At 36.0% G+C, this 27,936-nt stretch overlaps 1 protein-coding gene across 10 annotated transcripts in view; it reads left to right on the top strand.

The window, feature by feature from the left end:
* MIER1 (MIER1 transcriptional regulator) overlaps positions 1-27,936 on the top strand; it is a 55,843-nt gene that overhangs the window by 1,205 nt on the left and 26,702 nt on the right. For 4 of the 10 annotated variants that reach the window (XM_024734628.1, XM_024734629.1, XM_024734635.1 and 1 more), the window contains exons 2-6: positions 29-129; positions 13,261-13,285; positions 16,127-16,272; positions 25,863-26,021; positions 26,678-26,810. In XM_024734628.1, the coding sequence (XP_024590396.1) occupies positions 29-129; positions 13,261-13,285; positions 16,127-16,272; positions 25,863-26,021; positions 26,678-26,810 (564 nt within the window). Of the gene's footprint in view, positions 1-28; positions 130-211; positions 254-2,788; positions 2,880-3,081; positions 3,159-4,364; positions 4,603-13,260; positions 13,286-13,418; positions 13,456-16,126; positions 16,273-25,862; positions 26,022-26,677; positions 26,811-27,936 lie in introns of those variants that run through there. The other 6 variants (XM_024734637.1, XM_024734638.1, XM_024734631.1 and 3 more) reach the window with 6 other exon arrangements.

Here is a 27,936-nt window from a genome sequence, read left to right on the forward strand (position 1 = left end):
TACTGAGGCTCTCTTTCCTTTGATCCAGATGGTGTGGTGGCTCGATTCTCCCAGTGCCTGGCTGAGTTTCGGACGTGGTTAAGAACCAACTGGTTGAGGTTCAATGCAGACAAGACGGATGTGATGCTGGTAGGCAGGGGCACACTTGGAGATTAAGGGAGGGAAAGTCCAAACTCCCTCAAGTAATATAAATGTTATATTACTCTTCCAGTGTTTGAGAACTGCTGATGGGCCAATAATTTCCAGAATTTGGGTGAGATAAAAATAACATGTCAACAATATAAAAACTATCAAAGTATCAGTTGTGATAATCTGATAAAATGGAGCCACTGGATAAAACTCTTTATGTAAAAATTATGAAAAGAAAAACCAGAACTGTTCTTTGAAGAACCAAAAGGCTATATAGGTGTTTTGGGGTGGCGTTAATAATAAAAATCAAACTAACAAAAAGATGATGCTGATTGTCATAGATGTGGGGCTTCCAAATGTAATGCATTACTGCTTTGTAACCTACATTTTGCCTGCTAGAGTAAAGGTAAAACTCAATTTATCTAAAATGCACATTTTAAAAATAGGTGAAGTTTTTTGACATTTAGCTATCTTCAACCCAATTAGTATAGTTATCCATAAATTTTCACCTGCACATCATGTGTAGCCTGTCACTCTTAAATAAAAATTTAAGGAAATAGTTAACACAATAATCTCAAAAGGGACTCATGGACTCTGAAAATTGTTAGATACAGAATTTGGTTTTAGGGTTTTGAATGTGCTGTTTTAATCTATTTCATTCAAACAGCCCCAGAGTCTGAATTGTTTTCTTGGTGCATTTTTTTTGTTGTTGTTGTTTTTGGTTTTTTTTTTTGCGGTACGCGGGCCTCTCACTGCTGTGGCCTCTCCCGTTGCGGAGCACAGGCTCCGGACGCGCAGGCTCAGCGGCCACGGCTCACGGACCCAGCCGCTCCGCAGCATGTGGGATCTTCCCGGACCGGGGCACGAACCCGTGTCCCCTGCATCGGCAGGCAGACTCTCAACCACTGCACCACCAGGGAAGCCCTTCTTGGTGCATTTTGAGAGGTACCTTTTTGAAGTGCATAACATGTTTATATTGTATACATTATATTTGAATCAGGTATTGGTCCTGAATAAAAGGTTATATTTCTTAGGTATGGGTAAATTGCCAGGTTTACTTATTGGTTAGTTTGGGGTACTGGCTGAAGAAAAATTGAGACCTTAAAATGCTTTTGTTAATAGCAAAATAACTTCGAGGGGTTCGTGTGTGTGTGTGTGTGTGTGAGTGTGTATATATGTATGTTTGTGAATTGCAGCCTCTATAAAATTGTTTAAAACTTTTTAATGGAGTATGCAGTAAATTGCTTAAAAAGAATTTCCCAATATAGCAGCAGTTTTGAGTAGCTTATGTGGTAAAAGTTAATGTTGGTTTGCCTGAAAATAAGAAAGCCTTTAGGTGGGGAATGGGAGCTAAAGAGGCATTTATTCAGGCTTTGTATAGTGATTTTTTTTGTTTTGAGACATTAGCCACAAACCTCACATATAATTGGAATTAACCACACCTTTTAGCTTAACTGTAAACGTTTTACTACACAATTCTAACAGCTACCATTTTGGATATCACAAAATAAAGATTATAAACCGTAATAATTTTAAACAGCTCATAGGCAACGGTGAATTTTCTCATGCTTTCAACTCTGTAATGTCCCGTTTTCAGCTCCTCTGGTATCAGTAGGCTTTAAAGATTTATTTTTTGTTGACCCAAGTATAAATATTGAGTGTTTGTATTTGAATACAAAGAAGACATCTGTTGAATTAATCCAAAGTGCTGAAGAACTCAGGGTAATGGGTGGAAATAACAAGGAGGTAGATTCTGGTTTGTTAAAAAGAAGAATGTTCCAAACATTAGAGGTTTTTTTGAAGAGCAGCCTTTTCATGAGACAGTGAGTCATTGGAGGTGTTTAAGCTTAGGCAGAAAAGCCTGGTAGTGGGGAAACAGAATGAGGGATTCCCACCTAGACAACATTAAGATTCTATGACTAATGAATAGTTAATTTTTACATATTTGTTACTGAAGAGGTAAGCAAGCGTTTTGAAAATTTGCTTTCCTTAAGATGGCTCCTTAAAATTTTTGAAGTATAGCACTAGAATAAAATGGGGAGTAAAACTATACTGAATTCAATAATAATGTTACCAATGACTTACAATATTGGAGCTGTTTCTTTTTACCTTTAGAATATCTGAACCTAAAAAAAAAAAATCATGTAACCCACATTTACAAAAAAAGGAAGGAGAAAAATGTAGAGGGAATGTTTCCCCTAAACGATAATGCCACATAAAAATAGTAAAATTGATAACACAATATTAATAAGCCTAAAAGTCATTTATCAGTAAGATGGATATCTATTCAAATATGTCCCAGACCTCGATATTCCTGACAATTTCAGAATTTATTCAGTAGCTTATTTATTCAGTAGCTTGAGGGACCGTGATCCCCAGCTCTTTATCACAATTGGGATTCTTGTTGATGAATTAACTGAAGAATCAAAGATTTAACAGGCTTAAGCAAGTTATTCCTGTACCTTGCATTTTGACAATACTTTTAAATTTTCCTTTTGAGAACCCGCTGAATTTCATATATTAGCTTTAGTATTTAAATGGATAATTCTCCTTCAACCAGTGGTTTTATAAAGCCTGAGTTTCTACCTCTAGGCCCCTTATTTTTCTTATCTTTACCCACCTCAGGTCTATGCACATACATTGTTCTTTGCCTTCACAGATGTTTCCATCAAGCATCTCAAAGTGAAAAGTGTTTGAATATGAACTGGCTTATACAAAAGTCATTTCTATTTCGAGTCCAAAGGACTAAGGTAATTCAACAGGGTAACTTAGAAACTGTATACCTATGCTAAAATATTTATTCCCTCAAGGAATCCTGAAAAACACTTTTATATAAATATTATAAAAAAATAAAATGAAAATACTGTACAGTACAGTTAATGGTAAAAATTGTTTGTAGATTTGGGAACCTTAAAGTTTTCCTTTCTCTTCTTTCCCTTGCTTTTCTTTCAGTAGAAAATGTGCATCAGATGTTTATGTTTAATTGGTTTACAGACTGTCTGTGGACTCTTTTCCTGTCATATTACCAGGTAATGTCCTTACTTAGCAGCTACTTCATATACCTATAAATGCACAAAATATTCATGCACAAATTATTATTGGACATAAGAATTTCAAGTTAATGTTGAATCTGTGGAAATAAGCTACTTAATAGAGTCTAGAATTTTAAGGGAATACAAATAACTTAAAACAGACTTCCCCATATTCCTTGTAAGTTAAGTATCAGTTTAAAGAAAAATTGTATACGTGCACATTTATGCAATATATTGTAGTGCTGGCATCACATTATTTGGAGGGAATGAATGAGTTTCATATATAACTTGTTGATTTTGGTAGTCATTTTTGAAATTGCAATAAGAAGAACCCTTGAACATTTGGGGGAAAACAGGTCTTTATGAAATAAGACTTTCTAACTTCTGGTTTGGTAAAATGTGTTAGTGCACGTTTTAATATCACGTTTGCATTACCCAGTATCTGCCTTAGTAATGGAGGTGAAACATGGTTGTTATTTTGCAATCTTTGGCTCTGGCAGTCATCAGAATTGTCACCAAAGCCACATGGCAGTTCTAGGCCAATACATTAAAATAAACTTTTAACTTGCAGGCATTTCAGGCATTGCACATAAGCAAGTTCTCCATCTATGCAGTCGAGTCGGAGATTATTTATATCTATTAAAGAGCAGCTTTTCAATATTTCACATTTAAAAATTTTCTCTAGTTGTGCAGAATTCAGCAGTTGCACAATTATGTTGCTACTGGCATTGCAGAAGGTGTGTGAGGAAAAGCAAATGATATATGAGGATGGCAGTCTACCTAGCACAATCCCTTTTCTTAATCTCTGCTGTGACCTCTAAGATTTTGGTACATGGGATTTTACAGTTCCTGTAGGGAAAGAACCGAGAGAAATATCTGTCAAGGGATAACCGCTTTCAAAGCGCACTAGTTGCAGCTGTTGCATCACAGCAACATCCGTTTTCTAACAAATGCACTTCAAAAAAGGCCTACATGTGAAATGTATAGTATCTTTTCCCCTGCGATATGAAGGCAGGACGCGGCTAGTTTGGCTAGTTTCCTCGACCTCTCTGGTCCCTAGAGCCCTCTCCCGGGCTGGAGTCGCGGATCCGCTAGGGCAGGCGCCCGGCACTAAGATGCCCGCCTCCCCCCACACCCACCTTGGCTCCGCCTCCTCTGCGCTCCTCCGGGGGAGGGCTGCCTCGGGGCCGCGCGCGCGCGCTCCGGCCTTTTCCCTCTAGTCCAGCTCAGCCCGGGCGCCGCGAGGGGGCGGAGTGGGGTGTGGTGGGCGCGCTCGGGCGGCTCCTGCGCGTTCCCGCCGAGGCAGCGGCGGCGGGAGCGGCAGAGACGGTGGCGGCGGCGGCTGGAGTCCCGTTGCCGAGTCTTACATCCGGGTTCTGGCCGTGACCCAGCTGCGGCCGCCGCGGAGATGTGACCCGTCAGTACGGCAAATATGGCGGAGGTAAGGGAGTGAGCTCCCCTCCCCGTCCCGGAGCCGGGCGCCCCCAGGTCCGGGCCGGGGAGGAGTGGAGTGGGCCTGGCTAGGGGAGGCCCAGCCCTGCTGGCGCCACTGCCCACCTGTTGTCCGGAACAGGCCGCGCTCTGGGCGGGAGCTTTCCGTGGAACTTAGTTGGGATGGGTCCGGGGGCAGGAGGAAGCGGAGGCGTAGTTGGACTTCGGGGGGCACTTTGAAGGGTCGAGGGCTGCGTAGCCGTGCGTACGGAGAGGGGCGAGGGGGAGGGGGCGCCCGCGGGGCTGGGGCGCCTGTGGCGCAACTTCGCCGGCCGGTGCTAGGGGCCAAGAGAGGAGCTGCTGCTTCCTCTTCTTGCGAAGTTTCTTCCTTCCCTAGCCGAGATGCTGTTGCGCCCTTCCGCGTCACCCTAGTCGGATTGCTACTGACATTCTGCCTGTGTTGGGGAAAACGCCCTTTGATTAACTGTAATTTTCTAGATGGTGACCAGATGAGCGTGGAGAAATAAACCTGGTCTTTCGCAATCCATCCCTCTAGGTTGGGGGAGTCTCCCCATTTCTTCAAACATTTCCCTTTCCCCCCCACCGGAGAACCTCTTCTACTCTTTATGTTTCAGAAGAGTTGCTTTCTCCCTTTCTTACCCCCCATCACTTTCCAGGCATTTACCCCCCTTGCAAATCTAGGCTGTCTATTCTTGTCTTCTTTCTCTTCCAGCTTTTTTACCCCTTAGGGAAAATTTTTTTTTTCCCCCGTTTGCTCTTTTTCTAGTAAACGAGTTGCCAAAGCCCCCTTTTTCGATGGCGATTGTTTTACATTTTGGGGCCTCAGATCGGTGGGCAAACAACCTCTCTCGATTAATTTGAATTTAGTATATGCTACTGGAGATTTAAATTTTTCCCTCTGATTTAAACCTTTAAATATTTGATTTTTTTTAACACGTTTTTTACCCTTACCGTCTGAAGAATTTCGCTGTCCTTTACTCGCTGCAGTTCAAGAGGTGATATATTTGGACTTTTATGTCTTCTTTGAGTAGAGCCACTCTAAACGTTGATAAAGCCATTTTTATTCATGTGAGAATTACCATTTTCATAGTCTCAGAGGCACCTAAAAACAGATTCAGGAAGTAGGTAATTTTATTTATCATCCAACCCCAGTTTTTGTCTTCATTATTTGCTAAATGAAGTCAATGGTGAGTACACTTATCAATACCATAATTTCTCCTATTTAAACCTTGGAATACAGAAACATAGGTTATGGAAAAGAATCTTAATTTGGAGGCCTTTTCATGTACCTGTTGAGTGGAGGGACCTAAAGCTTAAACAGTTTTCTGGAGTGGCTCTTAGGGTGCTCCTTCCCCTTTATGGAAACTGACTTTATATTTATGTCTTGGAGTATTTGCTATTAAAAGAGGAAGAGATTTTACTGTAGCAGGATTGATTGCTGCCAGTATTATTTTTAAAAATTCAATATTCTGATTTAAAACTAAATTTAGATCTTAGGATTTATTTCAATTTCTTTTGCTCTTTGTGGTTAAATAATTGTATTTCAAGAAATTATGAGTTGGAGAAAACATAGTTCTTTGTATTTCACTTAAATGTGACTGGATTTATTTCACTGGGCTGAAAGGTTTTTAGCCTTGATGAGGTTCTTAAGTGATTCTTTCCTTCATATGTAAGAGGGGAAGGGGTTCTGTGTAGCTGGATTTACATATATTTTGTCAAGTAGTCTTCATTGGATCCCATGCCCATTAGATAAGCAGCAGTGTGTTGTAATAGGAGATGTCGTTTCTTGCCTCGTGGTGCTGCTCACAATGGTTTGAGCTTTAAGTTCTGTAGTCATATTTTAAAGCAAGATATTACTGAAGGAAAATATCTTAGTGTATGAAAATACGGTGAAAACTCAGAAATTTTAACTGCCTACCACACTGAAAACTTAATATGTAAATAAAAGCATTTTAACATTTTATTTGTTTTAGAAATTAAAGATGGTTGCATTCACGTAAGAGAAGAAAAGCAATATTTTGAGCCACTGGTCATTTCCTAATAGTTTCAAGTGTATGTTTTAGTTTGCTTAAACATTACGTCATTTGGAGAATGGAACTCTCATATTCTGTAGGAACACATGGATAGTTCAGTTTCAGGGAGAAAAAAACCCTGAATTTTGTTTTCAGTGCACTTTTTTAGTGACCTGGTATCTTAAAAATTCATCTTTTATATTCTTCCATTACTTGTAGATGGTTTTATTTATAGTGAATTTGTAGGAAGAGTGGAGGAACCTTCATCTCCTACAGAAAATCTAGAATAAAAAAAAATTTTTAGAATGATTTTAGAGACTGATCATTTTAAAAATTAGATAAGGAGAAATGCTTGTTTTATATTATAGAGTGCTTTTACTTTTATGTGAATGCTCAGGAGATTCATTCTTTATGCTGCCAATACAAAGCATGTGGTAAAATAATTCAAATGCAGTGCTCTTGCACTTTTGGTTAAATAGACCTGAGTATTGACACTAACTGATAAAATAACAGTAAGCGCAAAGTGACAGTATGCGTTTATTTGATAAATCTGAGGGGAAAACGGGTTATTGAAGAAATAAGTTTCCAGAGAAAAATGTAGGTATTATGCTTCTGTGCTTTTTTGTTGTTGTTTCCTACATAGAATGACCCTGACCTTGTTTCTCCAGAAAAATATTTAATTCTTAAATACAATTTGCTTTAGATGTGAATACAAAACACTAATTTTTCATACTTGATCTGATCATCTTAGTCCATAATAGGAAGTATGTGTTTAATGCTTATTAAAATTGTAGTAACGTTAAAAACATACTTAATGTATACAGAAGTAATAGCATATGCTCCCTTTCTTAATACTTTTTGGTGACATTTCTCATTGTTTATTATCTCTTAAAATTATTAATCAACCTTCCAAAAGGAGGCTCTCCTAGTCACACTTAAAGGAAGGAAATTACAGGGCAGTGGCAGTTTTACAAAGGCAATGAGAGAGAGAATAAGAGGAAGAAATAGGCGATCCTTTGGGTTTTATAAGGAATGTGGTGTACAGACCTTTGGGAATGAACAATTTGTTTTTTATTTCAGAGTTTGTAAACACATAAGGGACTTCCTTTTCAAGGAAAAAAAGCTACAGCATAGTGCAAGACCTGTCTTTTCACCTAGGCCATATTGTTGTCTCATAAAGAGAAGAAAATTTAATGGATTTGCTATTCTGTATTAGTTTAAAGTATTTTAGTATTTCCAAAAATAATACATAATCTTATTTATTCACTATCCAATCTATCCATTTCTCTTAAAAACAGACTCCCTGTTTAGCATTTTTCAAGGGTATTTAAATTTTGTTTCTTAAGAAAATGGGATCATCTTGACTGCTGTTCTTGATAGTGTTAATTTCTACTTTAAACAAAACTTGTTTTACTGCAATGAATTTAGGCCTTAAAACTGCTAATGAAAAAAAACCTTTTTTTGGTGTTTATACTTACAGAGCTATTAAGGAATTATCCAAAGTGCTTAACACCAATGCATGAAAGTCTTAAAAAGCTTAATTCAGAAGGAGTAATAGTCAAAGTGCTTGTTAAGGTAGGAAAGATTAGTTGGGAAATATAGAAGTGAATTTCTTTTAGAGAATTCTTGAGACTAATCATTTTCCCAAATTATTCAGAAATACAACACTGCCAGTGAAACTTCAGTGTTTCTTCATAAAAGATAATCAGCTATATAGAAATTTATTGCATAAAGTTCAGATGGAGTCCCTGTATATTTCAAAAGATTTGCAAATTCATTGCAGTGATTAAGTTCACATACCAGTTGTTGCTGGGACCCATTCTGTTTGACATATGCCGTGGCTTAGAATGACTTGTATAATTAGGTTTATGTAGATATGAAATTCATAAAGTAGCCACCCCCAAAAGCTTTTTGCAAATTGAGATCTTTTTTTCCTAGTAGCCCTTGATTTAAAAAAAAAATTTAGAAGAATCTTAAACATATCCCATCCATGGAGCTAAGTACTCCTCAGTAGTGTTTATGTCTTTTGAGCAATTCATAATAAAAGTAAAGAACTTAGATCTCAAAGGAAATTGAACTAAACTTGAAGAAATCTAAATCTTTTCATCTAAGGGCAGATGAAACTGAGCAGAGAGCTTACGCAATTTGTCCTAGATGGTGCCGTTTGTGGCACAATTAAGACTGGAACCTAGTAGGCCTCTGAATTCCTAGTGCTTAGTAATAGCAGTTCATCGTCTGAATTACTACTACTGTGGTAAACTTGCTAGTTTTAACTCCAAGGCTTTGTTAACCAACAGCAAAGTTAAGTGATTTAATTGTGTATGGAGGAAGAGAGATGGTGGGCCCTGGCACAGTGTCCCTGCCTTCTCCACCCTGGAGTAGGCCCTAAACTCCTTTCTGTCTTCATCCCGGTGAGAATCTGTGATTCAGTGTCTGCATTACTAAGTAGGTGGTAATAATACTTAAATGGTGGTGGAATTGGTTTGAGGGGAACAATTAGGACAGTTATACTTACTGAAAAATACGCTCTTGATTGCCTGGGATAAAAGAGTCTAATGACTACTTGATGTTTTTACTACCTTATTTATTTATGTTTTAGTAATGGTTGATCTTTTATCTCTCAGTTGGCAGTTTTCTGGTATATGGGATATTTCTTACCATGGTCTAGAAAAATACAGAAGAAAAACATTTGAACAAATCTGAGGCATTGAATGTTTTACAATTATTAGCAGCTTGATCAACTGAATGATATATATGGGTGACAGTATAAAAGTTGCTATAAAAGTTAACAGAGTTCATTCTTTAATTTGATTTAGCCTATTCATATTCTGTCTCTCTAGTGTTTTCCATCTCAGATAAAACAATTACGTATGTACCTAAAAGAAAACTAGGTTATTTTTCAAAATTATACAAACTTGTTAAAAAAGAAAAAAAAGGCAAATACTAGGTTTTCTTGAAAATCTAAAAGTAAAGGAAGAAAGTGAAAATAGCTCATAATTCCACGAGATAGTCTTTACTGACTTCCTTTTTAAAAAACAAAGAGTAATGCTTGCAAGTGGTTAAAAAATTCCAACAGTACAGAAAGGTATAAAATGAAAAAAGCCTTCTTTCTGCAACCCATACTCTAGAGGTAACTGTTGTTAACAGATTCTTGTGTATCCTTTTGGGGGAAAACTTTTTATGTATATCCCAGCCCAATTTACTCTCTCCTCTATACTTTGCTTTTTACTCCTAACATAGCTGTCTATTTATCCAGATACATGTACTTATATATACATATATATTTCTTTTTAGCATTTTTTTCTCAATCAACAGAAACAGAACTGTCTCATTCTTTTTAGTGGATTAATAATGTTCCATTGCTTGGAAAAACTATATTTCATTTCTAACTAGTTAAAGGATGGACTTAAATTTTTTCCCAACTCTTTGCTATAAACAACTTTGTGGTGATACATGATATACATGTATCTTGGTGTGCTGTTTTAGGCATATCAGTAGGGTAAGTTCATGTTGGCAAGATGATCTCCAGAATGCTTAAACTAACTCATACTTCTGCCAGTAATGTATGAGTGCATTTTAAGTGCATTTTAATCCCCAATGTAAAAATTTTCTTTACTGCTTACATTTTATAATTTGAGCTTTTGCTAAAAATAGGTATTGCTACAAATGATTACCTGTTTAGCTTTAGTTTTATTTTTCCCCTCCATCTTCCTTTCTAATTTACTGTAGTCATTAACGGTAGATGTTGCAGGTTTTTCTGGAGGGTATTGTTAGAGATACCAGTTCCTAATGTGACATAAATAAGAGTCTGACATGACAGATGACAACTTGCAGTCACATTTTTAAACATGCTTTGGATAGATGAAAACCATTTTAAAAAGAAAGAGAAAGTAAGGAGGAGAGAGGTAAAGATAATTTTTTTTTTTTAACATAGTTGTTTCCATGGGAAGTATAGAAAGAATCAGATCCTAGGCTTTACCTTCACCACCCACCGTGGAACCTTGATCAAGTCAGTTTATCTCCCTGGGTTTGCTAATCTATAAAATGAGGTAGGTGGGTCAGGTTTTATTGTCAGGTTTATGATCAGGTAACCTTATGCATTTGAAAATATGTAGTGCTCTATGAACATAAGCTGGTTCTGTTGTTCTTTTAAATACCTAAATAAAAAATGCCCTCATTTCATACTAAAGTTTTCTGTATTATGATACTAAACTCATATTTCATTTGAAAGATAATCATTTAGTTTGTTGGTTGGACAAAAGTAATGTTTACAGTATACACTATTTTCAAATGCCTGTTTTCAAGAAGCTCATCTTTGATTTAATTGGATATAATTAACTTTCAGGAAACCGGTCTCCCATCTTCATCAAACTGATACAGTAGAATTTTATTTTGAACATGGAATACTAAAATATGTATCTATAGGCAAACCATTCCTACTTCCCCTCCCCCAGTTCTAATCTAGATATACCATCCATCAAATCACGGTTTTAAAACATTCTAGTATGTCTTACATAATATGATTAGTGCTATCTTTGAGCACTGAGTGTTCTACCTTATGCCAGCTATACTTACAAATGCTATCAGTCCTCTAAACATTTGGTATCTTAATAAATGGAAGATATTTCAGGCCTTTTTCAGAACATTAAAGTGGTAACTATTTACCAGTAAAACAACAATCAGTGTGGTGTCTATTGGCATTTAGCACAGTCTGAGGCGTCTTACAAATACAAATACAGACGCCAGTCGCAATTCAGTATCTCTGTTATTGCCAATATCTAATAACATCAGTGAAAATGTACCTTTTATTCTTAAGTGGAATAACTTATTTTTAATCAGCCTTTTTAATCAGAAGATTGTTAAGCGGAATAATTATTGAAGTGTTCAAAAAGAACCAAATGCTCAAAGAGCTATTTCTTTTTAGCTAATTTGAAAGAAGTCCTGGGTTCTTTTTGTTTATGCCATGCAAACCAATTTCAGAAGTTTACTAAAAAGGAAAAACAGCATTGTAAGGCTACTCTGTGGATAGTGAACCTGGGACCAGATGAAGATAGAACTTTGCTGTAGCCTTGAACAGAGGTTGTGCTTAAACTTAGGAAATAAAGTATGAAGTAGAAGTGGATTAATATTTTAAAATACTGATTTGCTGTGTAATAATTTGTGTGGTGTTAAATCTATTTTGAGCTAGAAGTGTATAACTGTACAAAAGATGTTAAGCAAGCTAAAAACCCTTTTTATGGTTACATTCTTTGTTACCCTGCTCTACAGCTTCCCATTGGAGGAACCAAATTTAACAGTAGCACTGTTTTCACTCTGTTGTGGCAGAGTAACTTTTAAGTAAAGATGGTGGTGTGACACTTGAAAATATATAATACTGAATACTGTTGGTCTTTTGTTAGAATGAGACAATGCTGTAGGCAAGAACCATTCTTTTGTAAGAATTAAAAGGAAAAAATAAGACCCTTGAAAAAGTATGCCTCAAAACAATCTAAGTCACCACGTGGACTCTAGAATGGCATACTTACTGCAATAGCATAATGTGGACAGTTTTCAAAATGGACTTTTAACACCTTGTAAGAATTTGTCTTAGATGTCTAGCTTTTGAAAAATCGGGCACTTTGCTCATTTCAATTTTGTTCTTGCCTCTCTGCCCCATTTCTTAGTAGAAAGAAGGAAAACACTAGAATATCTCTATCTTTTTCCTAGTGCTTTTGGACTTCCAGCATCTCTGACTTCTAATGAGCATGAAATAGATAGCTTGAAATGAATAGGCAAGGTTTCAGTTATAAGGTTTATGTCATTTGAGGCATTTTTTGAATTTCTATTATTGAATTTATAGGAGTTGATGTTTGCAGATGACTTGTTTATAATTGTGAATTAACTGAATTAAGATAAAACACAGCCACAGACTGTCAAGTGGTGATAACACTAAAATAAGTTGCTAACAATTTTATCTTTAAATTTTCCAGATGCTTGTGGTTAAATTTATGAGAGGTAGAATGGTACAGTAGAAGGAACATTATAATTGGGAATCTTTGTGATCTTCCATTAGATAACCTTCCCAGATTTGAGCTTGAAAGGTTGTTAATTCTGTGGTAATTTAAAAGTATGTTTTGTGTTAGTAAAGTTAACCTAATGTACTGTCTGGTGCTGAAGTAACACTTAAAGTTTTCCTTCTGCTTTCTTACAACGAAATTTTTATTTTAAACAATGTTGTAAATTGTTTCTGCCTCCCTTCTCACACTCATTTTAAGCCAGAGACCAGCTTGATAACAAACCTTGGGTTTTCCCTGTATTGATAAGGAAATAATATTTTAGAGAATTCCAGGATCTAGAATCATATCTCTTGAACCACATATATTATGAGATACATGTTTGCCTTTAAAATCTGAATCTAATTCCACGTTATTGTCTTTGTTTCTAGATTTAGGAACGTTTTAGATTTTTCTCTATGTTTAAGTTAACATGTCAGAGAAGGGATTATATGGGAAGTTTTAGTTTGTCTTAGACAATTCAGACATTAAAACGTAACTATAGTTTTTGGTGTTTATATCAGTCATTGAATAATTCTTGTAATGTTTATAAAGATTTACTACACAAAGATGCTAATTTTTGTTCTTTTCTCCCCCACTCAGCCATCTGTTGAGTCTTCAAGTCCAGGTAAGTATTTTCTATATTTTTTATAATCTCTGTTCGACTAACATTTGGCCTATTAGTTACATAAAGGTTAGAGGAGTTAGACTATCATCTGACTTGCTTTTCTTCTGAATGCTTCTTTTCTCTGGGGAAAAAGAAATGGATGAAATATTTGACTGCCCATGAAGGTACAGGTGAGGCTGCTGTGAGTTCAACCTCGTGACTATTTGTGGGTTTCTTCTCTCTCTTTCTCTCTCTTTTTTTAAAATGAATTGCCACATGTATTTTGTGTAGTTTTTATTTGCTGTTTGATTTGAAGTATATTTGAAGTGTATTTTTAAAAAGGAAACATTAACTGCTTAGAGATATTTGATTGTGTAGGAAACTCAGAGTATTTGAGAAAAATACTGTTAGCGCATATAATGAGAGAGGGAAAGGTAAAATAAAAGATTCAACAAATGAGTGTTGTTGTAAATTAAGAAAGTTATTTTTAGATTTTATTATTTGTAGTATCAGGCTTCTGTCCAAGGAAATGTTTATTGTTTTAAGTAATAATAATTGTAGGCAATTAAGAAAAAATTAGGAATAAAAACTTAATGTAAAAAAATTTTTGGTCCACTGGTGAAAGGCTGTGTGCTTTGTAACATCTGTACTTTGGAATTGATGCTAATAATAGTAGTCATGTGACCCAGGCTAAATGGTTTGTCTATAGACTCCACCAATGTAAACCAGTTACATCTAGTAGCCATTAGAGGTGAGGATTTAGGGGAGGGAAGGTAATAAAATGATTAAATGAGTGCACGTGTGATGTATTATAAACTGAATTTATCTTTTGAGTCTTTGCAAAGATGTAAGGTACTTTTTAGTGATTTTGCAGTAGGATGGAATTCTATGACGAAACAGTGATATTAGCCTTAACTCTGAAGCAAAATACTTACACAAAGCGCCAGACTCCCTAACCCTAATAATTTACTTTTGGGATTCTTTTCCCTAGGAGATAGCCTAATCTTGGGCCTTAGTAATTAACAGAAAGGAATAGGGTGGTTAGTTGGTCTCAAAGAACAAGGTAAAAAGAAGTCAACTAAAACAAGGGTGAAGAAAAATATAGCAATATCTGTAGGAATACATCATTATCGACTAAGTGTCCTAGAAGATTACTGTGTGAACCGAAAAGTTTTGGGACATTTCCATTGAAAACTCAGAAAGAAGGAAGAATGATTGGGACAAAGAAGCAACAACTAAATTAGTGATTCTCAAACTGCTCTTACAGAACCCTTGTGTCTAGTCCCTCACCTAGTACTAAGATCCCCTACTAAAATTATGCCACATTCTTCTTAATTTCCAGAAGAAATTAAAGTAATATAATTTCTTAAGTGTTTTTGTTTTATAAATCATTCTAAAACTCTGATAACTCATTTGTATTATAACAAGATAATACTTGATTTAGCAATTATATATTTAGTTATTTTATATTTAATATCAATATTTTGTTACATTCCTCAGAGAGCATACTGACTTCTCAGTGCTTTGCCATCTGACCTAGCTTGCAGTTTACTCATCTTTGTGAACATAGGCTCTTTTCAGGTATTCTTTGAGGCAGAATATCTACTGCTTCTGAAACTCGGGCTTACAGGAGCCTTGAAGCACAGTGAAAGCAAAGGCATTGGAATTGGCAGAACCAGGATTAAAATTCCGTTCTTGGCACCTACTGGCTCTGTGAGTTTAAACATGCTATTTAAACTCTCTGAGCCTCAAGTTTTTGTTTTTTGTTCATAGGATTGTTTGAAGATTAAATGAGATAATGTATGTGAAGTGCTTAAGCATAGTATTTGGCACATAAGAAAATATTGTGAGGTAACAAGAACCCTGGAGTCTTGGTGGCCCTTATTCCTAATTGCCTGATTTTTCAAGAAATCAGCCTCTATATCTCTTTCTTTTACTTATTGGTTTTCTTAATGGAGTGAAATAGAAGGGTAGGTATATATAAAGGTAATATAACCTTTAACACTTTAAATTGATAAAAATAAATTGCTAATTGTTTTTGGTTTTTTTAGTGTTAAGTAACTCATTTGTTTATTAGTTAACAATGCTTTTGTAAACTTAAGTCCAGGTTTGGCAATAGCCAAATGTGGGGATAGTTTATAGACTATATATGCCCAGCATTTGCTATCTCCTATTACAAGTTTTGACCCTATTGAGTACAGTATTCTCCAGCCACGAGGCTAAAAATAGATTAGCTTATACAAGTTACCTACTGGATTATTTTTAATGCCTTTCATAAGAGTTTTATATGTAATTTTAATAAACTTTGCTTTTTATACTCTATCTTTGAGTTATTAGAATATATTTTCCTGGATATGTGATAAAACAATATTTGAGTTCAGCTGTATTTTCATTAGACTGTGTATTCAGATGGTTGTGTATTTCACATGACTGTATATTCATACTCATTGGTTCTATTAAATATCAATCAATTGATTACGAATTGACTTTTCTCACACAAAAGATCATTCTTATTTGATATGACCATTTATTATTTACAACTCACGTTTTGTTGGAAGATTACAGTACTCTTCAAACATTCCCCCCACCTCCTCCCCGTTTTGCGGTTGTCACTGTAAATATATAGAAGTGAAACAGGGTAAAAAATAATCCTTAAAGAAGATATTTTGTGGGGGGTGATAAGTAAGGGCAAGAATTTTAGAAAACAACAAATAATACTTCCCGTGCATAGCCTTTTGTGCATAGCTTTTCCCTTGTACTTTTACTTGACATATCCAGCTTCAGATAACATATACATTAAATTAATATTAATAAGGTACACATAATTTGGTTTACCAAACTGTTTAAAATATTCTTTACCAGGAGGTTCAGCAACATCAGATGACCATGAATTTGATCCATCAGCTGACATGCTGGTTCATGATTTTGATGATGAACGCACATTAGAAGAGGAAGAAATGATGGAAGGAGAAACAAACTTCAGTTCTGAAATAGAGGATCTTGCAAGGGTAAATAACAATAAGAGCTAGAGAATGAAGTGGTTATAACTTTTTTGTGGAGAGAGGAAACACTAAATTTTATTTCTCTACTTTATTTTGGGGAAAGTGGTATTATATATAATCAATACTGAAAAATTTTATGTGGTCATAGGTGGGATAATTTAAAGTTGGAAATTTTTTAAAAAGAACTTTATTATGTGAATTAGAATTCAGTAGTTACTTTGGTAAAACATCACAGATATTGGGTCAAAAAATATATAAAAAAGGGTACTAAATTTCCTCTTACATACCTTCTGCCTTCCCACAATTACTGCACCTTTTATTTACTCCCCTTCAGAAGCAAAACTTCTTATGAGTTGTCATCGTCTTCCTCATTTCCTGCTTACTCCATAAAGTGCTCTAGATTGTCTCTGCCCCTTTCCTATCAAGATAACCAGTGATTTTATTGTTATATCCTTTGGTCGCTTTTTTCTCTACTTAACTCAGAGGTATTAACACAATTTATTATTCCCTTCTTTTTTTTGAATTTTAGAGCACCCACTGTCGTTTTCCCGATCTCCTTGTTCCTCTTCAGTGTCTTTTGTAGACTCGTCTTGCTTTCCTCAAGGATTAGATTTGGAATTTCCCAGTTCTCAGTTCTGGGTTGTTTTCTTCTGTCTGTAAATCAGTGCTCCTCAGAATACAGTATGAGGGTCAGCTGCATCAGAATCACTCATGGACTCACTAAGAAATGTGCATTTGTATGCCTCTCTCCCAGGCACACTGAATCAGAATGTGGGGCGGGAGGGGGCTCAAATCTACATCTTCACCAAGTGTGCACACCAGGTTTAGACACTGCTAAGCTAGGTGGTTGATCTCATTTAATCCCATGGTGTCTGTGTATGCTCAGTATTTCTTAGTTATTTTTCTAGCATTAACCTATTCCCTGTCTCCAGTTTTGTTTATCTAACCACCTGCTTGACATTTCTGTTTGGGTATCTCAGTAGACATCTTTACATTTTAAATGTCTAAACAGAATTATTGATTGATGTTCTCCTTCCTCTGCCTGTTTCTTCCCTGTATTCTCCATCTCAGTAGAAAATGGTACTACTGTTTACCTTGTTGCCTGAGTCAGAAACCAGGGAGTCATCTTTCTTCATTCTCAATATCCATTCTTAAATAAACCTATAATTTCTATCCAGAAATATCTCTTATCTGGCTCTTGTTCCATCTCTGCTGCTACCCTCAAGCCCAGGTCACCATCATTTTTAGCTTAGACTATTACAGTAGCTTCCTAACTGGTTTTTCATGTCCTCTTTTACCACTCTTCTCTCCAATATATTACCACAGCAACTATGATGATCTTTTCAAAATATAAATCAATTTATATCAGCCTTCTATTTAAAAAACTCTTCAGTGGCTTCCTGTTACACCAGAAGAAAATCCAGACTCCTTTCCCTGGCCAGCAAGGCCACCTACATGATATGGTCCTTTATCCCTTTATTACACTAGTTGTATAGCTACACTAGTTGCTTTTGTTCTTAGATGTGCTGTTTGTTTTCACACTTCAAGGCTTTTCAGCTCATTCCCACTCTCTTGTATGTGCTTTCTGCATCTGGCTCCTTATCCTCTCAAGTCTGGGCTTAATATTCCCTCCTCAGAATGGCCTTTCCTGGCCCCTAATCAGCTTTTATAAACCACTGTACCCCATTCAATGCTTTCTTTATACCTAACACAATTTGTAATTATATGTTTGTTTAACTTTTTTGTCTGTATCCTTTAGTTCCATGAGAGGAGGGATAGTCTGTTTTATTTACCAATGTATTTCATGACACCTAGCAAGAGTGGTCACCCAGAGTTTTTGAATGAATGAATAAATCAGTTTGGTATGCTATCATTGAAAGGTATTATGTATACAATCTGCTGAACTCCATGACAAGAAGAACGTAAGAAAAAAGACATGCCAGCCTTTAAGCATTTGGAGTATATAATGTCATCGAAAAATGAATTCTTCCACTTTTACAGTAGTAAAGATTATGTTTCAGAATTTTAGTTTAGAACCTTTTTTTTTTTTTGCGGTACGTGGGCCTCTCACTGTTGTGGCCTCTCCCGTTGCGGAGCACAGGCTCCAGACGCGCAGGCTCAGCGGCCATGGCTCACAGGCCCAGCCGCTCTGTGGCATGTGGAATCTTCCCGGACCGGGGCACGAACCCGTGTCCCCTGCATCGGCAGGCGGACTCCCAACCACTGCGCCACCAGGGAAGCCCTAGAACTTTTTAAAGTGTACAGTTAAAGAGCTGGAAAAGTAGTATTATTAAGTCAAATCTTGTCAGGTGATCCCATTTTGAATCATTTAGTGATTAAAACTGGCTTAATCCATAATACCTAAGCAATTCAATATTTTATTAAGCCAGACAACAGAACTGATCTTAGTGGTAATGGTGTAGAGCTGTTATAAAAGCTTTTCAAGGATGAGTTAAAAAGAACACGAGGAATCTGGAGTCAGAACTATTCTTTATAAGAGGCTGGAAAGCCATTCAAAAACTGGGATAATTTGCTTGGATGATTCAGAACCTAGGTGAACATCAGAGGAAATGATTGATTTAACAGTCAGTCACAGTGGCTTCATATATTCATGAAGTGGAAATGCAGTTATTTTTAGTTATTTGCCTGTATTTCACAGAAACTTAACCACTTTAGATATATTTTCTTTTTTCTGAATAACCCATCCATGGGATAAAGGGTAAAGGAAGAAAATCTTATATTTTCCATTTTTTCACATTCTGTGTTAGTCAAGTAATTGAGTAAGTAATTACTCAAGAAGAGATAATCAAGTACAGGTGAAAACAGGTTATGAAGTGGAATGATTATTTTATTTCAGAAAATGGGCTACTATATATAATTAGTACAAAATTACTAATGGGCTTCACTAAAATTTTGGTTGTGTTATGGTCTTTTCCTATTTTCTCCTTTATTCTACCTCCTTCCCGAGTCCCTTACAACCCCCCAAAATTTGCTTTCAAATGACCCTTTTTTAGGAAAAAGTAATTAAAATATACAAAGGGAGAGAAAGACAAGGGAACCAATCTTTTATCATTCCTTTCAACCAGACAGTCTTAAACCTTCTCAGAGAGTACTTATAACTTTTCCCAAAGTAATTAAGGCTTAGGTGTAAGTAGCACATAATCACCAGTGCTTTTATCTGTAGCCTAGAGCTAAGCTACACGGCCAATGTATTGGATTTCCTATAGTTGTAAACTCTTTAGGTCCAAACCAAACTGGTTTTAGTTTTTATTAAAAAGGTGAGCATGATTTTGTCATTGGTTACTAATTTGCTTCTATAGAAGTGAAACATCATAGTTGTGTCAGGAATTGGTAAGGTAGTTTATGCCTGGCATTTTGGTTGCATGAAATGGACCTTTGATGTAATTGGGGCAAAATTTTGACAGTTGATTCATTCAGGAGTTATCAGTAACTGCAATAACCTGTAGTTTTAAGTTCATTCAATATGAATTCTAAAATTTCAGTGTAAACTAGCTTTTATGTGTATTGTTATGTTTGTATGCATGAATCTTATTAATATAAAGTATTTTAGGTAAGTTCAGCATTTAAATGTTTTAAGAGAATTAGATGTACAGGTTAGAATTTATTAGTGATCTTAGAAGTGTCAGAATCATTCCCATAGTAAACTTTGGTTTGCTGGGAATGGCAATATGCAGGTTTAACTCTGTTTTTCAAATGCACTCTTAAAACCCATGGTCTCATTTAACAGTAGCAGTCTATTTGGGAGAAGAGGGATCAGGATCAGCTATATCTTTATGTATTTATAGTTTTGAAAATCACATTATAGCAGTGTTAATAATTGACACTTTAAAGTGCTAGACACGTTTCACCCAGTGGATCTCCAGAGCTAGAGAATAAAGATTAAAATGTGAGAGATTGAGGTTTTTTTTAAGTGTACACACCACATGAATTATACAGATAAAAAAAAGAAACTCCAGCATGGAGATTATAAAGAAGAGTTCACTGCCTTCATCTCTTCATAGTTTATTCTGTAGTGAAGCCCCAGCCCCAAGAGGTTGGTTACCTTAGGAACCAGCACTCTTGTCCAATCTGGATGTGGTGTCTTAAGCCTTCCCGGCTGAAAATCAGTCTCTTTCCTTCTTTCCCCCAACTTAGTAAGTATTTACTGGTAAGTCACAACAGGTATACAGAGAGTACTATGTCCATCCACCAAATGGCCCTTCATTGGCCAACACCTGGTACCACGTGCAGTCATTGCTAAATGACTAATCCCCTGGTGTGAGGGAGAGGGAGCCACCTCCTGTGCAGCTAGGAGACGGATACCACTCCAGCCTTATAATGCTGCTGGTGGTGATTGGTAATGTTACCCTATTGTTGTGAAGTTTAAGGCCAGATTTAATTTCAGCTATGATGTTTGTCTTTGAAAAAGTCTATATTCTTTCCACCTCCACCTGGTCTCCGGTGAGCTTATATAGGCATGATTTTCCCTCTTCTTGTTACAGTGCTTAGACAACTTATATTTTAAAGCACAATATGTAGGTATAGTCCACATGGCTGATTTTTATTCATCTTGTACTATGTCCATTTTCCTTTTTATAGTCTATCAACTTCTTTCCTTACTTTCTCTTACTTCTTATAGTCTATCAACCCAGCACATCGTATTTCACTCTCCATCAGGATGATGTACACTTAACCTAGGATCAGGTTTTGAGGAAGGGAGTGTATATGCATATGTATGTAAGGGCACTGTAAAGCAGTGAGTCAGACTGTACTACTTATTCAGTGTGTAACTTTGGGCTAGTTGCTTAACATTATTAAGCTTCAGTGTTATTACAAGGATGATATATGTAAAACATTGAACACAGTGTCTGGTACATGATAATCACTCAATAAATCTTAATAGTTACTCATAAAATTCTCAAAGAAATCTGTAACACCCGAACAGTGGAGAACCACTGTAATTGACTCATAATTTTCTTTCATCTGCTCCTTCCATTTCTCAACTCTTGTATGAATGGGAACAAAACACTCTTGACACTTTATTGTGATGTTTCAATTTGGGGAAAGCCCCTTAGTACCTGGTAGAACATAGACTTCGACAATATAAGCTAATGAGAAAGTCTCTGGAACAGGTGACTGATGGGCCCTAGTATAATGTACTGTCAGCCACATTTTATTCATCTTTTAGTCTTTTTTCAGAAGGAAATAGCAAAGAACATTTGCTTTACGGGATAGCATTACTTTTTTTTTTTTGAGGTTTTTCTCTCTTTTTTTTTTTGGCTGCATTGGGTCTTCACTGCTGTGCACAGGCTTTCTCTAGTTGTGGCGAGTGGGGGCTACTCTTCGTGTGGTGTGCGGACCTCTCATCGCGGTGGCTTCTCTTCTTGTAGAGCACGCGCTCTAGGCGCATGGACTTCAGTAGTTGTAGCACACGGGCTCAGCGCGGGCTCTAGAGCGCAGGCTCAGTAGTTGTGGCGCACGGGCTTAGTTGCTCTGCGGCATGTGGGGTCTTCCCGGACCAGGGCTCGAACCCATGTTGCCTGCATTGGCAGGCGGGTTCTTAACCACTGCGCTGCCAGGGAAGCCCAGCATTACTTTTTATATCAAATATTTGGGGACAAATAACAGGAATCCATCTTGAACTAGCTTAGGCAAAATGAAGATTTAGTTGTAAGGCTCGTGTTAATTTCATTAAGGGCAGAGGGATATCTAGACCTCATGGACTCAAGTGCCACCAGAACATATTTTTCTGTTTCTGCTTTTTTACATGGTGGTGTCCTTTTTCAGACTAATTTTCTTCACATCTTGTCAGTTTTCAGGCTCCTAGATTTATTGCTTGAGATATAGCCTATATTCTTTAGCTGCTATTGGTAAAATTCTGGAAACAAATTATGGTCCACCTTGGGTCATGTGCCCATTCCAAATGCATGGCCAGGGAGTACAGTGATTCTAATTGGGTTAGATACTATGAGGTCCATGAGGTAAGCTTTCAATCAAAATACATACTTGGAATGGAGGAAAGAACACTTCTGGAAAAAGATGCGTGTAGAAGTAGAAAGAAAGGATTGGGTAGCAGACAAGATACGATACTTGAATTTAAAACTGGGGATTCCTCAGCAAAGTTAATTTGAGGTTTTATTGTAGTTGTAGCCCAGTGTTTTCTGTAAGGGCATCACTTCATACCTTAGATCAAGTAAGATATTTTTCATACTATGTGGGTCATGATTGTTGCTTACTAACTTGATATTGGGTAACAGAAATTAAAAGTCAATTCCAAAGAAAAGCATAATACCACTATATAGTCTTTGTTTTCAATATTAAGAATTTTCTAGATGGAATAGGCAAGGATATTTTGTTTACACATGATACAACCCACCTAAAACCAACTTTGACTGAAAATAAACTTTTTAGAAGTTTGTTATAACTTCTTTAGAACTTTATTGTTTTTATTTTTTTTTTGGTATCATACGAATATGTATCTGGGTCCAAGGAATGTCTGGAGCCAGAGATTCAGTGTCACAAGGACCTCTTGATCACTCTTAACCCATGGTTAAATCTGTTGATTCCTTCTGCAGGGTCTCTTGAGTTTTTTCTGTACCACAACCACTAATTTGGTTTAGGCTCTGATTACTCATATGAATAACAGTGGATTCCAACTTAGCAAACTAAATTTCTCCCTGCCTAAGTCCATCTTGAATATTTTGTTGTGTGCATAATTTTCCCTAAGATGTTCCATAGGGTCAGTCACTGTTCAGCAGCTACTCTCAAATGAATCAAAAGGTCAATCACTGTTCAACAGCTACTCTCAAATGAATCAAAAGTAGAGTATAACAGATCCCTTTAGAAACTAAGTACAACTAGAGAAAGTAGGTAAAAATACCAGCCCTAACTTTTTTGGTTACAACAGATACCCTCTATTCTAATCAGGATAACCTGCTTATTCATTGTTTGTTTCTACGCTTGCACAGTTGTCATTTCCTCTGACTTTTCTCTCTTCCAGTTCTGTTACTGTTTTTCAGATTCAAGCACTTCTCTTCCAAATGCACTATGATCAGCCGCTTCTGACTCTACTCTGTTCTCTGCTTAGTCAATATTGGAGGTGTTGCTAAATTTTTCTTTGAGAAATGAATTTTTATAAAGCAAGTCACACTTCTCAGATGTGTATCCAAGAGGGAAAAATCTTGACCTCACCATGGAAGTCAGATATTCCACTTACCTGAAAATGGTTAAAAAAATCTTTTCATGCAGTTGGTGTATCACTTACCCTTTTGACATGTAACTTAGCTATCAGCTGTTAATGATAAGCTTTATTAAAGATAATGATCGCACTTTATTACCTCCCACTGGAAAGGCTGATTTGCAGTTATCTTATCCTAGAACTGTGAGCTAAGTGGTTCTCCAGGTGGTCTCATACCAGCAGCATCAATATCACCTGGTACTTTAAAAAATGCAGATACTCAGGCCCCACTTCAGCCTTACTAGATCAGAAACTTTGGGGTGGGGTTCAGCAGTCTGTTTAAATAAGGTCTCAAGGTGATTCTCTTGCCCTTGAATAAGACAGACCAAAGGTAGAGAACTTGAAGACATTTATTTGATTGGTAATCATACCTCTTTTTTGTGATCTCTCAAAGTATCAGTTAACTCAGTTGTAAAAATTAGAGGTAGTAGTAGCATATTAAGGTAGTCTTAAAGATGAAATAAATATTATGAAACAGGCTGTTTATGAATTCTCAAGGTCCATGTAAATGTTAGTTGCAAACCTACACTAAAGTGTTTTTCCTGGTTTGGCCCTTATTCATAATAGTGACTTCAGTGGCTTGGTCATAGAAGTGACTTCATTGTTAAACCTGCTTCTCATTCGTTGTGCAAAAGTTTATGGAAAGTATGAGCTGGGCTTAGGAGGTCTAGGTATTATAGTAAAGTCTCTGTCAGTGCATGATGTTTCTCTCTGCTTGGTTTTCTTATTTACATATATAAAGGTAGCACTGTCATCTGGTACTTTTAAAGATGAAATAAGATAGTATAATATTCTCACTCTGCTTTTGTTAAGAAAAGAGAATAAGATAGTGGAATTAGAGCACTTATCACAAATGCCTGGCATATAGAAGACACTTTATGGAAGCTATATGTTATGATTGTTTATATAACCCACCTTTTCTATATCTTTTTCTCATTTTACTTCTTTCTTGATTCTGAAGTTCTGTTTTCTTAAATCCTGGCTCCTAATTCCCTAATTTCTGTCTCCTGTACCAGATGCTTGGTACTGGACCAGATATCTGCAGAGACTAGATCCTTGAACACTTCAAGCACTGTCTGTGTTATTGCACCTTGAGAATCACAATATGAGATGTCAATTAAGTATGACAGCTTGTCATTGATTTCTGTTTCAGAAACTGATTCACAGGCTGATTTATAACTAGAATATCCATTTACAGTATGAAATAGAAGTGTTAAACAGTATTTTCTTCCTATTTCTTTCTATAAGAAAATTTTTTCAAATTATAATCATTAGTTGCTTTTTACACACGAATTCTGAGTGATGGGGGTTAACTGTATGATCTAAGTATTTAGTGTCACCAGGTTATATCGTCCAGTCTCACGTATTCATGCCCACTATAACAGTGTATTTAACACACGGGCTAGACTTATTTCTATCCATGAATGAGGCTGCAAGACTGCTGGAGAAATACAAAAGTCTTGTTTCATGATTATCCTTGTTCTAGGTTCTAAACTGACTGACTCAGTTAAATTTTTCTTCAGAGTGTGTATGTGTGCGTCTGTGTAAAATTTCCTTTTTATAATCAATTCTGTCATGTTTCCCTGATACTTTATAATGCTTGATTATTGATTAGAGTGAGTACCTTCTGCAGAAAGCTGATTTCATTTCATTACATATGGATATTTCTTCATTTCACCTTGAGGAGGGTATGTTTTTTGTGATGATTGGAGAAGGTCCAGGTCCCTGGCTGAGGCAGCCTGGTATATATATGATAAGAGTATGGGCTTTTGTAATTAGACTTGAAATCTGGCTTCACTACTTGTAACTTGTGTGGTTTTTGGAGAAATTGCTTAATCTGCCAGCCTCAATTTCCTCATCTATGAAATGGAGATAATACAACAGTTTTGTAAGACGGATAGTAAGGATTCCATGAAAGGATTTTATATGCAATTATACATAAACCTAGAAAAGAATATATAGCTAATGTAATCCAGTATCATTCATGTATGTCATTGCTGTTTTAATTTATTTGGGCTGGGCTATGAATTTCATCCCCCTTTCTGGGTTTGTTAACTTAGTTTACAGTCTGTTTTCTGATTATTCTATTTCCCCACTCCCAAATTATGTATGGTACGCTTACTAAGTGTGAGCATCCATACGTAGTGTTAACTGAACATTGGTGTACATTCACTGAATTGATGCAGAAAAGAATAGTAAAAGCCTAGGATTTTCTTAGGTTTCAGAATTATATTCAGTTTTACCTTATATGATTTGAGAATTCATAACAGTTCTAAGAGTATACTCAACAGATTCGTGAATTATAGGAATATGAAATATCACCTATTCAGAAATTAACTTTTTATTTTGTTCTATTTAGGAAGGCGACATGCCAATTCATGAACTTCTCAGCCTTTATGGTTATGATAGTACTATTCGACTACCTGAGGAAGATGAGGAGGAGGAGGAGGAGGAAGAAGGTGAAGATGATGAAGATGCTGATAATGATGATAACAGTGGCTGTAGTGGGGAAAATAAAGTAAGGTTATACACATATATTTTTATTCCTCTTGAAGTTAAAGTTTATTAATACATTCATTTTGACTGCTTATTTTTGTCATCTGTTTTTACTGACTTTAGAAGTAATACATTTAAATGTTAAAAAGTTAATATATAGATATACATAATACAAATTGGAAGTCCCCTATAATCTAATACAGAGAAGTAATAGTTTTCTCTGTGTCATTCCAGATTTCTTATCAATGCCTAGTCTAAATAAATTTGTATGAACTTTTTAAAAAATGCTATTTTTTTTAAGTAATAAAGGCTAATTGGTAGTTCTGTATTCACTTTTATTTTGTTTTGAAATAATTTTAGATTTACAGAAGAGGCTCAAAGATAGTACAGACTTTCTGCATATTCTTCACTCAACTACCCCTAATGTTAGCATCTGTGTAACCATGGTCTATTTATTAAAACTAAGAAATCAACAGTGGTACCATACTATTAATTAAACTACAGACAATTCAGATTTCACGAGATTTTCCACTGATGTTCTTCTTCCTGTTCCAGGATCCAACCCAAGACACCATTTAGTATATTTATTTTAGCCTTCCAGTTGTATATGGAGTACTATGACCTTTCATCTGCAACAATCTTCTTTTTATCTTAGAGATTTAATTTATTATTCCACAGGAAGAGAATATAAAAGATTCCTCAGGTCAAGAGGATGAAACTCAGTCTTCCAATGATGATCCATCACAATCTGTTGCTTCTCAAGATGCCCAGGAAATAATCCGTCCACGTCGATGTAAATATTTTGATACAAGTAAGTGTTATTAGTTACTATTTTTTGGATATGATTTTTACTGCTTAATATATGCCTAAAATTTTAGTGTTTTTTTTCACTACTCTGTTTGAATTCATTGATTTTGAAATCTTGCTCATCAGTAATGGGATTTTGTTCTAGATTATTAGTTTAGCAGTACTGGGGCCCTCTTGTCCATGAATATACTACAGTAATTACTGTGTCACTATGATGCCCGATTCTGAGTGTGTTCCTTTTTTTCCCTCTTGACTGTTCTTTAGTTTGTTTCATGGTCATCTTTTTGATTTCTCCTAGTCTTTTCCTCAGTTTTCCATTTTCTGCTTTCTTTGCCTCCTCAGCCTTGATATATTCATAAGCATTGCTTTCTCTAATCAATGGCTCCCAAGTCCAAAAAGTGATTGACTCTTGAGGTAGGAATATGTTATACAAAGAACTCTCCTAATGTTTCTACAGTTATGATCTAGTCAGAGATGACCAGTAGTCAAGACAACATTTAATATATGTATCTTGAATAATTGCATGTTTCATCTGCTCCATAATATTTCATTCTAAGCAGGAATCCTTACTCTGGAAGTAAGATAAGAAAAAGTTAAACATTAGTGTTATTAGTTTAAATATGTGGTCTAAATTTCTATACTTGAAAAAGGAAAATAGTTGAAGAACAATAACCTCTCATGAAATGTGGTAAAGTAATAACTGATTAAACATGGCTACTTCTTTGTATGAGTGACTTCTGTTACACAGTTTGTTTAGAAGTGAATGTAGGGCTGCTAATAATAATTTTATTGTGAACTTTGATCACAGATATGGTCCAACTGAAAAGTATATCAATGCACAGAGAGATTAGTTACTGAGATAGTTGTTTGGGGGAAATGTGGTATTTTTCCCTTAGTTAAACCAGGAGCAGATCCATTGCCAAAGTTTGCTCAAAAGTGGGATACTAAGTGACTGCCTCTTGAAATAATATTTCATAATTCACATCTGGTATTTTAGTTATGGTGTATGCATTGAAGCTACAAATATACTGCCTATCTTAGCTTTTCCATAGGAAGAATTAATTTCTGTATGCAGTGTTACCCTTTTGAATTTTGTGTGCCATTTTAGAGTTGAGAAGATGCTGACAGTC

This window comes from Neophocaena asiaeorientalis, unplaced genomic scaffold (genome assembly GCF_003031525.2).
Source record: "Neophocaena asiaeorientalis asiaeorientalis breed wild unplaced genomic scaffold, Neophocaena_asiaeorientalis_V1.1 scaffold15, whole genome shotgun sequence".
Classification (NCBI taxonomy): Eukaryota; Metazoa; Chordata; class Mammalia; order Artiodactyla; family Phocoenidae; genus Neophocaena; species Neophocaena asiaeorientalis.